Raw genomic sequence first — 13,109 nt, forward strand, 5'->3', positions numbered from 1 at the left:
GGCTCGCAAGGTGACTGGGACGAGCGGGCCCGCCGCGGTGGCCCCTCGCATGTCCCCTCCCCGGGGCGGCAGGGGGGGCCCTTCCCGCGGGCTCCTTCACGCAGTGGTAGCGAGGATCGCGTTTTAGCCACTCAAGGCACCGAAGCGGGATCTGTCCCCTGGCTGCCTGAAAGGTGGAGTACGCTTTCAGGTGTCGGCAGCGCTGCGGGAAGGACATGTCACCGCGACGGAGCTCTGCCACAGGTGCCTGTCCCTCATCAAAAGCACCAAGTTTCTCAACGCTTACATTACCGTCGCGGAAGAAACTGCTTTGAAGCAGGCTGAAGAATCAGAGAAAAGGTACAGAAGAGGTATGTTTGTTCCTACTTGACGTTAGTCCTTAAAAGCTGTTGTGGGGGAGCTCTTGTGTTAGGTGAAGCTGCTTTTCCTTTTGGAGCAGGTGCATGTGCTACTTGTTTGACGACTGGGGGCTGAGGACTGGGGCTGAGGCCTTACTGGGTGTCTGCTTAGCACCCAGCAGCATATTTAGTTAAAAAATAAAGGCAAAACCTGGACCAAACCAGGCAAGCACTGAGGATGAAATGGGCTCTGTGCTTCCTGAACAGCACTGCTGCTGACTGCCTCTTCTTTCACTCAGCAGTTTATTTTAAAGTGATAGCCAGCAGTTACCCTGCACAGCAGGATGCAGTAATCTTTTGTAGACCTTGTTGTCTGAGGTGGACAAACATCCAGCTCAGCCTATCAGGTTTTAGATTAAGAAAGCAAATGAAAATAGATCAACTTGTTAACTGTAGTTATGAATTGGTGAACAGAACAGTATTAAATCCTGTCATCTGCAGCATTTAGAGGCTGACCATCCTCATCTTCCTCTGCATTTTCTGGAAAACAGAAAAGTGACATTTTCACCTAATAGGGTATGTGTTTTCCTTCCTGGGTGACAATTGCTGTTCTCTGACAGCTTAAGAAAATTGTCAGACTGTTTTGCACCCTGACATAGGCACTTTAAGTTATTTTTTTGCTGAATGGTGAATAACCAATCACGTAGGAAAAACTTTCTCTGCTTCACTGACTTATTTATTTTTTTAGATAATATCTACTGTTTTTGCCAGTTAGGTGGAATTTATGACTTCCAGCCTAGGGATTGAATAGATTTAGGCAGTACCTATGGCTGAAATAACCGTTAAGTGGTCACATTTGAAGAGGTAAATGCTCCTTTGGGATAGCTAAGCTATATGAAAGCAGCTGCCTGTCTTGCAGGCTCAGACAGACTTGTAGCGCTGTGCTCTGTAGCATCAAGTCTGGTCTGGGCAGAATGCTGAATGCTGGAGTTAGAATGGAAGATGTAACTTGAAAATGTAACTGACAGCCATCAAATGCTAAGTGGATGGTATTCTTGCTTTCAATAAACACCTGAAGGGACGTGTAAAATGAATTGTAATTGATGAGAAGGTTATACATATAGCACACTTTGTTTTAATCACCGTTGTCTTTGCAATAATTCCTAATGCAGGTCAGCCACTGGGTGTTTTAGATGGAATTCCTGTTGCAGTAAAAGACAACTTTAATACAGCTGGCATTGAGACAACATGTGCATCAAACATGCTAAAAGGTACAGTAGAGCTTTTAAAGTAAAATCAGATCTCACTTCAGAGCTTTTGGTCTTCTCTTTAGAGTGATTATGGAGTGGAGTCTTCCAGAAATGTGAATATTTTCAAAAAATGAGCTGTAGTAATTTGAGAAGATGCGTTTATCTGATTTCTTCTGATATTACAGATGCACCTTGTTCTTGTGTAAGCACATTATCTCCTTTATTCATATAGTTCCGTGCTTTTACCAACGCATTGTTTATTGTAGTTCATATACGAAAATAGAATTGTTCTATAGTTCACACTTTGTTTCATGTTACTTTTGGATCTACAGGAGAGCAGTCAGTACTGTTGGCTGCTGTTCTGTCTAGCAAAATCCAAAGATAGTTTTGTTGTGGGTTTTTTTATTCTGTTGATAATTGTTGACTGAAGTAGTTTTTTCATATGGCTGTAGGAAAAGTAGACATTAATAATTCTTTTCTTTGTAGTCCTGATATGCAGACACACTCTATAAGGCATTTTTAAGTTTTTGAAATTTCCAAAGCTCATTGTTTGTTAAGATGCCATGAACATTTTCAAGACATCAGAATGTTTTCATAGTACAAGTAAAAGTAGTAGATATTTCTTGCATCTCTTTTATTCTGCATAAAGTAAAACTGAAAAGTTTTGTGGAAGATAGCTCAAGTAAATTAGCAGAATCTTAATCTGATAAAGGTTGTTTGTTTTATTTTTAATAGCAGAAGAAACAAAATGTCACTTTGGCATTTTAAGAAGTGTTTTGTTACCTGAGGTGCTTTGCCTTAAAGCACATTCTCAGTCCCATTGTGGTTGATTGCAGTGTCATGGCTGAGAGTATTAGGAGTGATGTTGTCTCTGTTGTTCTCATTGAGGATAGGGGTGGAGAAACCCCTGTCCATACTCCCAAAAGCAGTTGGTTGATCCCTCGGATCTCATGTAAGTGTCATGGTTCCCATCCTAGCTTATGTATAGTCTAAGTGGTCAAGAGTTGCAAACACTTGATCACTGCGTAGCCAGTTAGTACTTCAGCTTGTGGTTAACCATATGCTCCTTTATCTCATGTTCATGGGAGATAATTCAAAATAGCTTAGTACTTTTCTGTAAAGAGCTGTTTCTCATTTCTGTTGATTTTAGACAGTTCCTGCAAATTGGCTGAATGTGGTAATCTGCTACCCTTGTGGTAATTTGTTCGTGTGAAGCCTTAGCTCCATGCTCTAGTAATGTATACTCTAGAATTACTGGTTTGTAAGTTGTGGAGAAAACCAAAAAGACACTGCAAACAGAGCAGCACTTGGTTTACATTTGCTAAATATTGGAAATTACTCATTTTCTTCAAGCAAAATTTTGGCACTGTGAACTAGCAATTCTTCTGCACAAATAATGACAACTTTGAAGTGGTCACAGTAGGTACTTCCAAAAATCAGCTATATCTCACCAATCACTCTGTTAATTCTTCTGATTGTTTTCAGGTTATATTTCTCCTTACAATGCTACAGTAGTTCAGAAATTACTGGATCAAGGAGCTGTGCTTTTAGGAAAAACAAACCTAGATGAATTTGCAATGGGGTGAGTAATGTTTATTATTTTTAATGTGTGATTGCACATTAAATAGAAACAAACCGTGTGTTCTGATCTGCCTGTAATCCTTAACTCCTCCTTCCATGAGGTCAGAAAATAATGAATGCTTACCCATGAAGAGTATATAGAGTTGCATTAATTTCTCCCTGAGCCTTTCAACTGTATTGTTTTGGATAATTTCTGTGTCAGAGAGACACTCTTCAGAGGAACAGCAGGGAAAAAGCAGAGAAAAAAAAAAAGATTATGCAGTCTTACAACTGGTCTAAGCTCACTAAAGCACAGGATTCTCCTAAAAAGGCTTATCCCACCACTGGCCTCTCATCTCTAGCCTGTGTATTTGCATGGTCTCTTACGCTAGCAGCGACACAGCTGTACCATGAGCTTGATTAGGGAGCTGATCCAGCTCAGAAGTAATGATGTCTCAGTAAGGTTAGTTTTCAACTGCTGTGTCAGCTGCCTCCTCTGTCTGATGATTTGGCTGGTGACAGTGGCACCCTGGAGTCAGGAGGAGCATGGGGTAGATGTGAGGAAGGAGGAAAGTACCCTCCACCCCCACTTCTGGTGGCAGCTCACACTTAAGTGGCCACAGGCTGACTAAAAGCAGTTTCTGGGAAGCAGGTCTAGCGCTCTGAACCAGCGAACGGTGGCCTCAGGAGAGGACTACAGAGTGAGTAATGGTATGTGATTTACAGAGAAGTGCTTGTTCACGCTATTGTGGGGCTTTCCTCCCCATTAGCAGCATGGTTTTCCAAAAGACTGGTCATCTTCTTTTGCCTTTTCCAAATGCAGGGTAGAGAAACCAGAGAAACCTTTGTTTTGAAGCAGACATGCAGCTTTACTGTTACATAGCTTAAATCAGTTTTAAATTTTTGTGATTGCGTTCTTTTCAGTGACATTAGCAGAAATTAGAGGTATGAGTTCAGGTTCTGTGTTGGAAAGAGGTGAAGATCTATGAAGTTTACAATTCTGTGTAACATTGTTGAAGTTGACTGCACAAAGATTTATGTACACCAGTCTTTGTGTTGACATTGAATTTGCTGGTTGAAGGATGAGGAATTGGATAAAGGAAAAAAACTTGTTGAATGCAGTATGTCATTTGTTGCTTCTGCCTGTATTTGTCCTGTCTGACTATCTTAGATCTGGGAGTACGGATGGGGTATTTGGACCAGTCAGAAATCCCTGGAGTTATTCAAGACAGTACAAGGAAAAATCTGTCCCAAAATCCCGTTCTGAGAACAAAGACTCAAACTGGGTAATAACAGGAGGAAGCTCAGGAGGCAGTGCAGCTGCTGTGTCATCTTTCACATGTTTTGCGTAAGAGTCTTTTAAAAATGGCTTTTTATTAAATGTCCCAAAATATGTTGTAAGGTTTTGATGTTATAATTTTCTCATAATCTAGTTTGAAATGTGAGGGTTATTTTCACTGACATGCAATAATTTATTTCAGCACCCCTAGTTTATTCATGGCATGTCATGAAGCCAGAATGAATCCATGTAGGCAAATTTAGGCTTACTCATTTTGAGTATTACTTGGCATACTGATAATGACCACTTTACACTGTGTGAAGTAAAATTATAATGGCAGTAAAGGAATGACAGTTTTATTGTTATTCCCACATACTCTCTTAAAATTAACATGGGGTTTGTGACACATCCTCTTCCTCAGTAAATGCATTACCCAAATACGTGCTGAATATATAATTTGGCAGATGAGGAGATACCTCAATTGATAACGGGATAGTAATCTTTCCTCCCCTCCTTTGTTTTTCTAGCAGAGTTATGTAATAATACATGAGATTTGGAATCAAGAAGTTTTCAAATCCCTGACTTAACAAAAGGATACAGAGATACTTACAAACCTGTCTGTTTTAAAAAAATAGAAGGCAGTTCTAAATTTGGGGGGGGCGGGGGGCTTGTTGTGGATTTTTTTAAGGAATATAAACAAGCTGGAAATTATTTTTTCACAACAATTATTATCTGCATGGAATAGCAACACACTATTTAACAAGTCAGTTGTCTGTACTTTCTTCCCCACCCAACTGTTAAAAGAAATCTCATTCTTAAAAATTTACACCTTTCATTTTATGCAGTTTCTAGAGCTACATCATGGAACACATTTTATGAAAGATTATTTCAGTTGTGCTCTTAACTGGAAGGTGTTTAAGAATGCTCTTTAGTTACTGTGTCCTTGTTTGCCCATTGTCTGTATTATCAGCGTCTGTTTTATTGTTAAAATATTTTTGCTAATGTTGATTTAATCTTTTTTAAAAAAATCTGTTTCTATTTACAACCCCAAATTTATTGTATTATTTTTTTAATTATGCCTCTCTTCATCTCATTGCCCTTTGGCAGGATGTAGCCTGCTCAGCATTTTAATACTGTTGAAACTGGACTCAGTGAAGCTGTTCCCAGGGGCTGCTGGTCCTTGTCCTGAGCTGGAATGGCCTGATCCTGATAGAGTCTGGCACCTTCTTTATGTTGCTGGGCACGCTGAACTCCCATTCTGCACTGCTCAGCACTTGGTCGGATCAGAGAGATTTTTCGTCCAGCTATTTTATTGCCTATAACCTATTGTCTAGCCACTCTATTACTTTCTTTAAAGCATAAGGAATGCTGCCAGTCTTTGTCTTTTCAATTTGAGATTTGGATGTACAGAAATGCTACGAAATTGAGGATGTTTTATATCAACACAAAAGCTTTGAAAAAAATCCACATCAGCAAAGTCAATTGAATTGGTTCAATCATCTCAGGAACAGATGCCTATGGGAAAAGTCACATACTCACTTCAGTAAAATGTATACCTCCTTCTGAAGTTTAATTTATTTTTGTAAAGATTTGAATGAAATTTGTTTTATTTTTAAATGGTGCTGGAGTTAAAAATATTAAAGACAGGAGAAGAGCAGGTTTCATTTCAATGTGAATCCCAGTTTAGAAAGAACAAGGTTTCATCTGTGAAAGAACCAAAAAAAGTAATTTAAAAAAAATAAAAAATACTGTGTTCTAAAAATGCACCTAGGCTACTCTAAACTGAGACTTCTGATGCTATGTTTTGTAGATTTGGAAACAGGAAAAACATCCTAGACTTTGAAGTGTACCCTGTTATAAGATACAAATGAGTGAAAATTGTATACTAAATCATATGAGACATATATTTTGGAGTCCACAGAACTGGAGCAAACCAGCAGAGAAGGTATAATTAGGTATTTAGGACCATATTCAGATGGCCTAAATTCTGGCTCTCTACTTCTGCTTTGTGGAGAGAGCTGAGCTCTGACAGAGAGGCCCTAAGAAAAATAAGAAAACGGATGAAAAATAGCAGGCATGGGGAGTACACTGAAATTTATGCTCTGTGGTTATGATGTCTAATCTGGAAGAAATCACATTCTTAAATCCATGCACCTTAAAGCCATACCTTTCTATTATTTGGAAATGTTCTGAATTATTTTACTAATGCTTATCCTTTTGAAACCGTAGAGCCATAGGGTCAGACACAGGAGGATCTACCCGAAACCCTGCTGCTCACTGTGGTGTAGTAGGTTTAAAGCCAACATATGGACTGATCTCTCGCCATGGTCTCATTCCTCTAGTGAACTCCATGGATGTGCCAGGAATCCTAACCAGATGTGTGGATGACGCAGCAGTTGTGTTAGGTATTGCTACTACATATGTCTTTGGATACAACATACCCTTATTTACTGTATTATCTCAAAACAAATTGAACTCTGGCTGCCCAATGTACATTTTGCTGTTCTTTATATGCCACGTTGTATTTCAGGTTCACTTGCTGGACATGATCCTAAAGATTCTACCACAATTCAGGACAACTTTAAGCCATTTGAACTGCCCAATTTGATTGATGTCAGCAAGCTCGTGATAGGAATTCCAAAGGTAACATTTAAATCCTGTCAACAACTGTGGACAGGAGCAGCAAATAGGACACCAAACAGAAAAATACTTGTCTTGCCCACCACCTCCCAGTCTCTCATGATTTAAAACAGTGAAGACGGGACAAAGCAGCTCCTGGAAAAGAGCAGTACGTGCTCTGCTGCCTGTGCAGGCAATTTGGAGTGAGGTGACATTTTGTTGTCATTGTGGGAAGTGCTGTTTGGAAGTTCCAAAGGAAATGGGGAACTTCGATTCTTGGTTCTCTCTGTTGCTCTTTCATCAGTCATCTGTATAACCTCAAACAAGTTGCTCTTCTCATACAGTGAGGTTGGTACTGGTTTTTGCAGTGCTTTGAGATCCTTGTCTAAATGGCACTGTGTTAATACAAAGCAGAATTTTAAAGGCAATTGAGTGGCACAGGGAGCTGTGATTTGAAGAGCTCCAATAGGGATTGAAAAAATTGTAATCTGGCTTCTGATTATGCAAGTCAATCATGTTTATAAGAATACTTGCAATTTAGGCACAACATATGGGACTTCAGCCTGGTTTTAAAAGCTCTGCCTTCAAAGAAACAATGTGAATAACATTTAGTGTTTTGATTCTCAGTCTTTGAACCTGTGCCAGAACAGGTTCCAGCCCCTTGATTGTAGTTCTTTGATGCCACTGATACGCTGTGGCCATAATTTCTTTTTACCTTTCCTGCTTATAGCAGCCCTAGTATTAGGTTTTAAACCTGCAGAGTTTGTACTCTCAGCTGCAGAGTAGTGCAGTAGAGTCTCCATGAATAGACAAATAAGTGGATAACTGGGCAATTTCTCCTTCAGAAGAAACTGCTGAAATTCCGTGGCCCGCAATATGTGGATTGATTCTACTGAGATGAACGTAATGTTCTTAAGAAGACCGAATCCTGTTGATTTAATGCTGCTTGATTGAATAATATTTAGTAGATGCTAAAAGCTTTAATAAGTACATTAAATCATATAGTGGTGAGGTAATAGTTTCAATGTATTTTTAGCAAGGAGTATTTGCATTTTGGTTGCCGTCAGAAGTAAACCGGTATGTAAAATCAGTCCTCTTCTTGTTTTTCTCTAAGGAATATCATGCACCAGGGCTTTCTAGTGAAATTCTGGCTCTCTGGTCAAAGGCTGCTGACCTCTTTAAGAACGCAGGTGCTAAAGTAATTGAAGTGAGTCTACCACATACTCCTTACTCAATTGTCTGCTATCATGTGCTGTGCACAGCAGAAGTGGCATCAAATATGTCCAGGTTTGATGGACTGGAATATGGTAAGGCCGTTGAAAAATCTTTTTTTCTTAGACAATAGAAACATTGCTGGATGTCATTTAAAAGTATTTGTTTTAATATATATGCTTTTCATAGTTGAATGTTCGGTGTTATTTCTCCAAGAAAGAACAGAAACCCTGTCCAAATAAAAATTAGTAAATAAATACACGTTTTAATATATTTCACTTCCAGACACGTGTCTGGGCTTAAAATCTATTTCATATTTCTGTAATAAAACAGGAATATGCTTTGTTGTTTTTCCAGAATAGTGGCATGTCTGAGTGCAGCAAACAATGGCCCATTGTATTACGATGTATAGCATTAACTTACGTTGTTAAATCTTAGAGATTACAAAAAGTCTCGATTTCCAAATGGCTTTTTCTTTTCAGGACACCGTTCTGGCCTGAACAAGTCCACAGAAAGTATGTATGCTGCAACACGCCGAGAAGGCTTTAATGATGTTGTAAGAGGAAGAATTCTATCAGGAAACTATTTCTTGTTAAAAGAGTAAGCAGAACATCTTGAAACTCAAATTTACCAAGTTAACATTTTTTTAAGCAAATGGTGATTAATAGTTTATTATGGCATGAAAAAAAAAGCCCTTAAACTGGTAGCTACTTGTATTACTATTATTGCTTTAGCTATGTAATACCTAGTGAACTGTTAATAAGGAATGAAAATGTTTTCCTTTAGTCCTACCAGTGAGCCTCCTGAATTAAATAAGTAAACCAACTTTTTACTTTTTTGATTTTTTCTTTTTTCCTTTTTTTACTTTTTGTGAGGTTTTTTTTGTTTTTTCCCCTAGCAGACTATTATTGGCACCCATTAGTTAAATTAAGCAAAAGTCTATCCTACGGAATGACACTGAAATAATACTGAAGCCATTACTGTTGTAGTCTTAAAAGTTTTGTAGCTGTTATCTCATTAAAACTGCATAGAAAAACTGCTGGTACGTTCTAGTGAGGTCTTCTAGAGAAAGCCAGAAGATACAGCAATTAAATTAACTATACCTCTTTGCCTCAGCATACAGGGAAGGGAAGGCATTGGCGCAGATTCTGAACTGATGTCTTTATAGAGGACAGGCTTTTATCCAGCTCATGTAGAGAAGCTGGTGCATGAATAAATTTTTACTTTTTTCCTTCATTTTCAATCCTTATCCAACAGTCCTAATTTATGTTAGTAAAAGTGCTGGTTTTTGCTGTCTTTATCTGTTCAGATACTACAGAAATATTAGTCATGTAATCAGTCTCAAAGCAAGTGCATTACAGAAAGAGCTCTGTCAGCAAGAGTGTTCGTCTAATGTGATTTCTGGTTGCCCTCGGAGGCAGGAATGTTGTCAGTCAGTGTGTAACAACCAGCTTTTATGGATATTCCTGCCAAGTGTGCTGCTTCTGGTTACAACTGTCTAGATCAGCTTTCCTAAGGCTGTTGAAAATTCACGTAGCTCACCCTTCTATGGAGGAATATGCAATTGGCTTCCATCAAGACTGAGCAGAAGAGTCCTGTTCCTGTCCACAGTAAATTTCTTTTGAAGAACAGAACCCATGGTTCAGAAAGCATTCGTAGAATGAATAATGGAGGAAAAAGCATGTGTCTTTCCTGCAAATGTTGCATTTTACAGATTATTTTTATTTTGCTTTTGAAATCTGTCCCCCTGTACTCAGCACTGCTGAGGTCGCACTTTGAATATTGCGTTCCCCTCACTGCAAGAAAGACATTGAGGCGCTGGAGCATGTCTAAAGAATGGCAATGAAGCTGATGAAGGGTTTAGAGCACAAGTCTTATGAGGAGCTGCTGAGGGAACTGAGGTTGTTTAGTCTGGAGAAGAGGAGGCTCAAGGGAGACCTTATCACTCTCTACAACTACCTGAAAGGAGGCTGTAGTGAGGTGGGGGTCAGTCTCTTCTCCCAAGTAATAAGCAATAGGACAAGAGGAGATGGCCGCAAGTTGTGCCAGGGGAGGTTTAGATTGGATATTAGGAAAAATTTCATCACTGAAAGGGTTGTCAACCACTGGAATGGGCTGCCTAAGGGAGTGGTGGAGTCACTGTCCCTGGAGGTATTTAAAAGACAGGTAGATGTGGCACTTGGGTACTTTTTGAAGTTAACAGCTAGGATGATTTCAGAAATTACTGTAGAAAAAGGGATAATTCCCATGTTAAAACTTCTCAACTTGAATCTGCTGTCAATTACTGATTATAACCATTTTCACTGCAGTTTTTCAGAAACCTAAATCTTTAGATTACTCTAACAAAGTGGCTTTTGGGCAGTTCCACTTGTCTTATCTAAAGACACTCTGGCATGTAGCAGTTGTTAACACCCCTTCCTCCCCCTTTTTTTTAATAGTCATGGTTTTAAGTAGCAATTACTTTTGAAACTGAACTTCTCTGAATTTAGAGATTCCACATTTACCAGTTCTGCATATGAAGTTGAAAGGAACAGTAGACATAAAGCTGACTAATTTGATTCTGCTTCAGAATTATGTAAAGACAGTTTAGACTGATTAATGCCTATTTTTCAGGCCTGCTTAGTTCTGTGTTGTTTCTAAGCTTTGTTGTGCTGCCCTGCAGTGAAATTCAGTACACAGTTTTTTTCAGAGGGGTCATAAAAGTGTTGTTTTGATTTTTAATTAATTATTGTAAACTAGGGTTTTGTTTTCCCTTCACCTTTCTCCAGCAGTATGCCCTCATCTCTTCCCTGACAGCTTTATTGCTGTGAGAGCATAAATACCATGTTTGATGACTCAGCTTCTGGTATATCAAAAACTCAAGTACCAATGTTAGTCTTTTAACAGAAGGAACACTGGGCTTGTCTTTTTTCCAGTAACTAAGAAATTAAGTTCTGTGGTTTTGGAATTTAAGTGTCAGGCCCTCATGTCCACGTTTCTTTCTAGGAACTACGAGAATTACTTTATCAAGGCACAGAAAGTCAGACGTCTCATTGCCAATGACTTTGTGAAGGTTTTTGGGAGCGGTGTTGATGCTTTACTCACTCCTACCACTCTGAGTGACGCAGTGCCATATATGGAGTTCATCAAAGAGGACAACAGAACCCGCAGTGCGCAGGATGACATCCTAACACAGGCTGCAAACATGGCTGGTCTGTAGAGACAGGAATTAAACTACGTTTTCCCCTGCCTGGTCATTTTTAATGTCCGTTCCCTTCAGCTATTTAACGTCGTCTTTAGAATTAAGATGTTTTTAAACCCCTGTGTTTTAAGTCTTACAATGATAACTGGCTATAAGGACAGTTTGTTTATTAAATGCTTTAAAATGTAGGAGTAGATTTTAAAGTGGGGCACCTTGGTGCCTGGGTGAGGGCTGCAGATAGCATGAATCCGTTCAAGTTCCAGAGACCAAAGTCTCTTTCTAAGGACAGATGATTATCTTTTCAGAGGATGCTGACTCCTTAAAATCACTCTAATTCATTTCTTGTGATCACTTAGCAGGATCCTTAGTTCATTGACTCAAATTATTGTAACCAGCCTTTTTCCTCTACATATATTTTTTTCTGGTTGTGTTAGAATTGTTACAAAGATTACTCCAACTGGATTTGTTTAATCGTAAGTTTTTGCATGTGTATCTTTTTTTTCTTTCAGGACTGCCAGCCATAAATGTTCCTGCAGCTCTCTCAGAGAGAGGCTTGCCAATTGGGCTTCAGTTCATTGGACGCTCATTCCAGGAGAAGCAGCTTCTCACTGTAGCCAAATGGTTTGAAAAACAAGTAAAATTCCCAATGATCCAGCTAGAAGAAGAGAAAAGGCATGACTTTCAGCATCAGAAATCTGCTTCTGTTTCATAACATGGGACTTGCTGGTCAGCTAAAGCAAGAAAGCTGTGGGGATAGTCTAAAAATGTATTCCTGCAGTTAATGCTCTTTCACAGAAGTAATAATCTGTTTTCAGAAGACCATGTGCAGAAATGCAGGATGGAATCACAGCAGCTTGTTACTGTGTAATTAAGGCAAAGCAAATGATTAAGTAAATATGTCTGTGTTATTAAGAACCATTTCTAACTGATATTCAAAACCACCAAGTTGAAATTATGTTTCTTATGCCTGTGGAACTGCTTTCTTCCATCCCCAGAGGGTGTGTAAGGTACCTGGCCCATTAAAGAACTAACCTGAACTTTTGTGTGAAAATTGCATGGTTGCCAAAGGCCTTGGTTTCCTTCTGGAGCATAGGTTTTTGTAATGGCAACAACCAGACAAGCTGTAATGAAACAAAGGTATCAAGGATCTGTTCACCAACAGGTACATATAAAAGGAAACAAGAGAATAACATATAGACAGCTCATTTTAAAAAATCCCTACTTCTAGCAAACTCATGCAGGAGGCAAAATAACCTCCAGTTTCACAAATCATGCAGATTACTCTGGTTACATCCATTGTAAGAATGATGAACTCCAGATTTCTTCTGGGGAGAGATTCCTGGTAGTCCTTGAGTAGTTATTTTCCTCATCACTGTTCTTTATAATCAGCACTTAAAATGAATACTTAATAAGAAAGAAATTATCTTCTTCAGCGTTACTCTTCGTAAGATTAAAATCTCTTCTTCATGGACAGTCATTCAGCACAATAGTAACTTGAAACAAATTTCCAAACCATAATGGTGGTAGACTGGAAGACCTACTAAAAAAGTAATAAATAACCTGTTGTGAATGTTGTCATTTCCATTTTTCGGAAGTTGAAAAAGTATGAAGGATTAAGTTCGTAGATTTGTTTTTGCATGAGATTCAGTCAGTCTACAGCATGCACATAT

The 13,109-nt window shown here is 38.9% G+C and overlaps 1 protein-coding gene across 1 annotated transcript; it reads left to right on the forward strand.

The window, feature by feature from the left end:
- Positions 1 to 173: 173 nt before the first annotated feature.
- On the forward strand, positions 174 to 12,430 carry QRSL1 (glutaminyl-tRNA synthase (glutamine-hydrolyzing)-like 1; the record flags this gene model as incomplete). The annotated part of the gene is made up of 10 exons (XM_010184480.1): positions 174 to 350; positions 1,511 to 1,609; positions 3,074 to 3,170; positions 4,320 to 4,496; positions 6,657 to 6,832; positions 6,958 to 7,070; positions 8,161 to 8,353; positions 8,741 to 8,858; positions 11,244 to 11,449; positions 11,949 to 12,430. Coding segments are annotated over 10 exons (1,559 nt in total), but the record flags the coding sequence as incomplete, so codon positions are not given.
- Positions 12,431 to 13,109: the final 679 nt, after the last annotated feature.

Source organism: Mesitornis unicolor, unplaced genomic scaffold, assembly GCF_000695765.1.
Source record: "Mesitornis unicolor isolate BGI_N332 unplaced genomic scaffold, ASM69576v1 scaffold54815, whole genome shotgun sequence".
NCBI lineage: Eukaryota > Metazoa > Chordata > Aves > Mesitornithiformes > Mesitornithidae > Mesitornis > Mesitornis unicolor.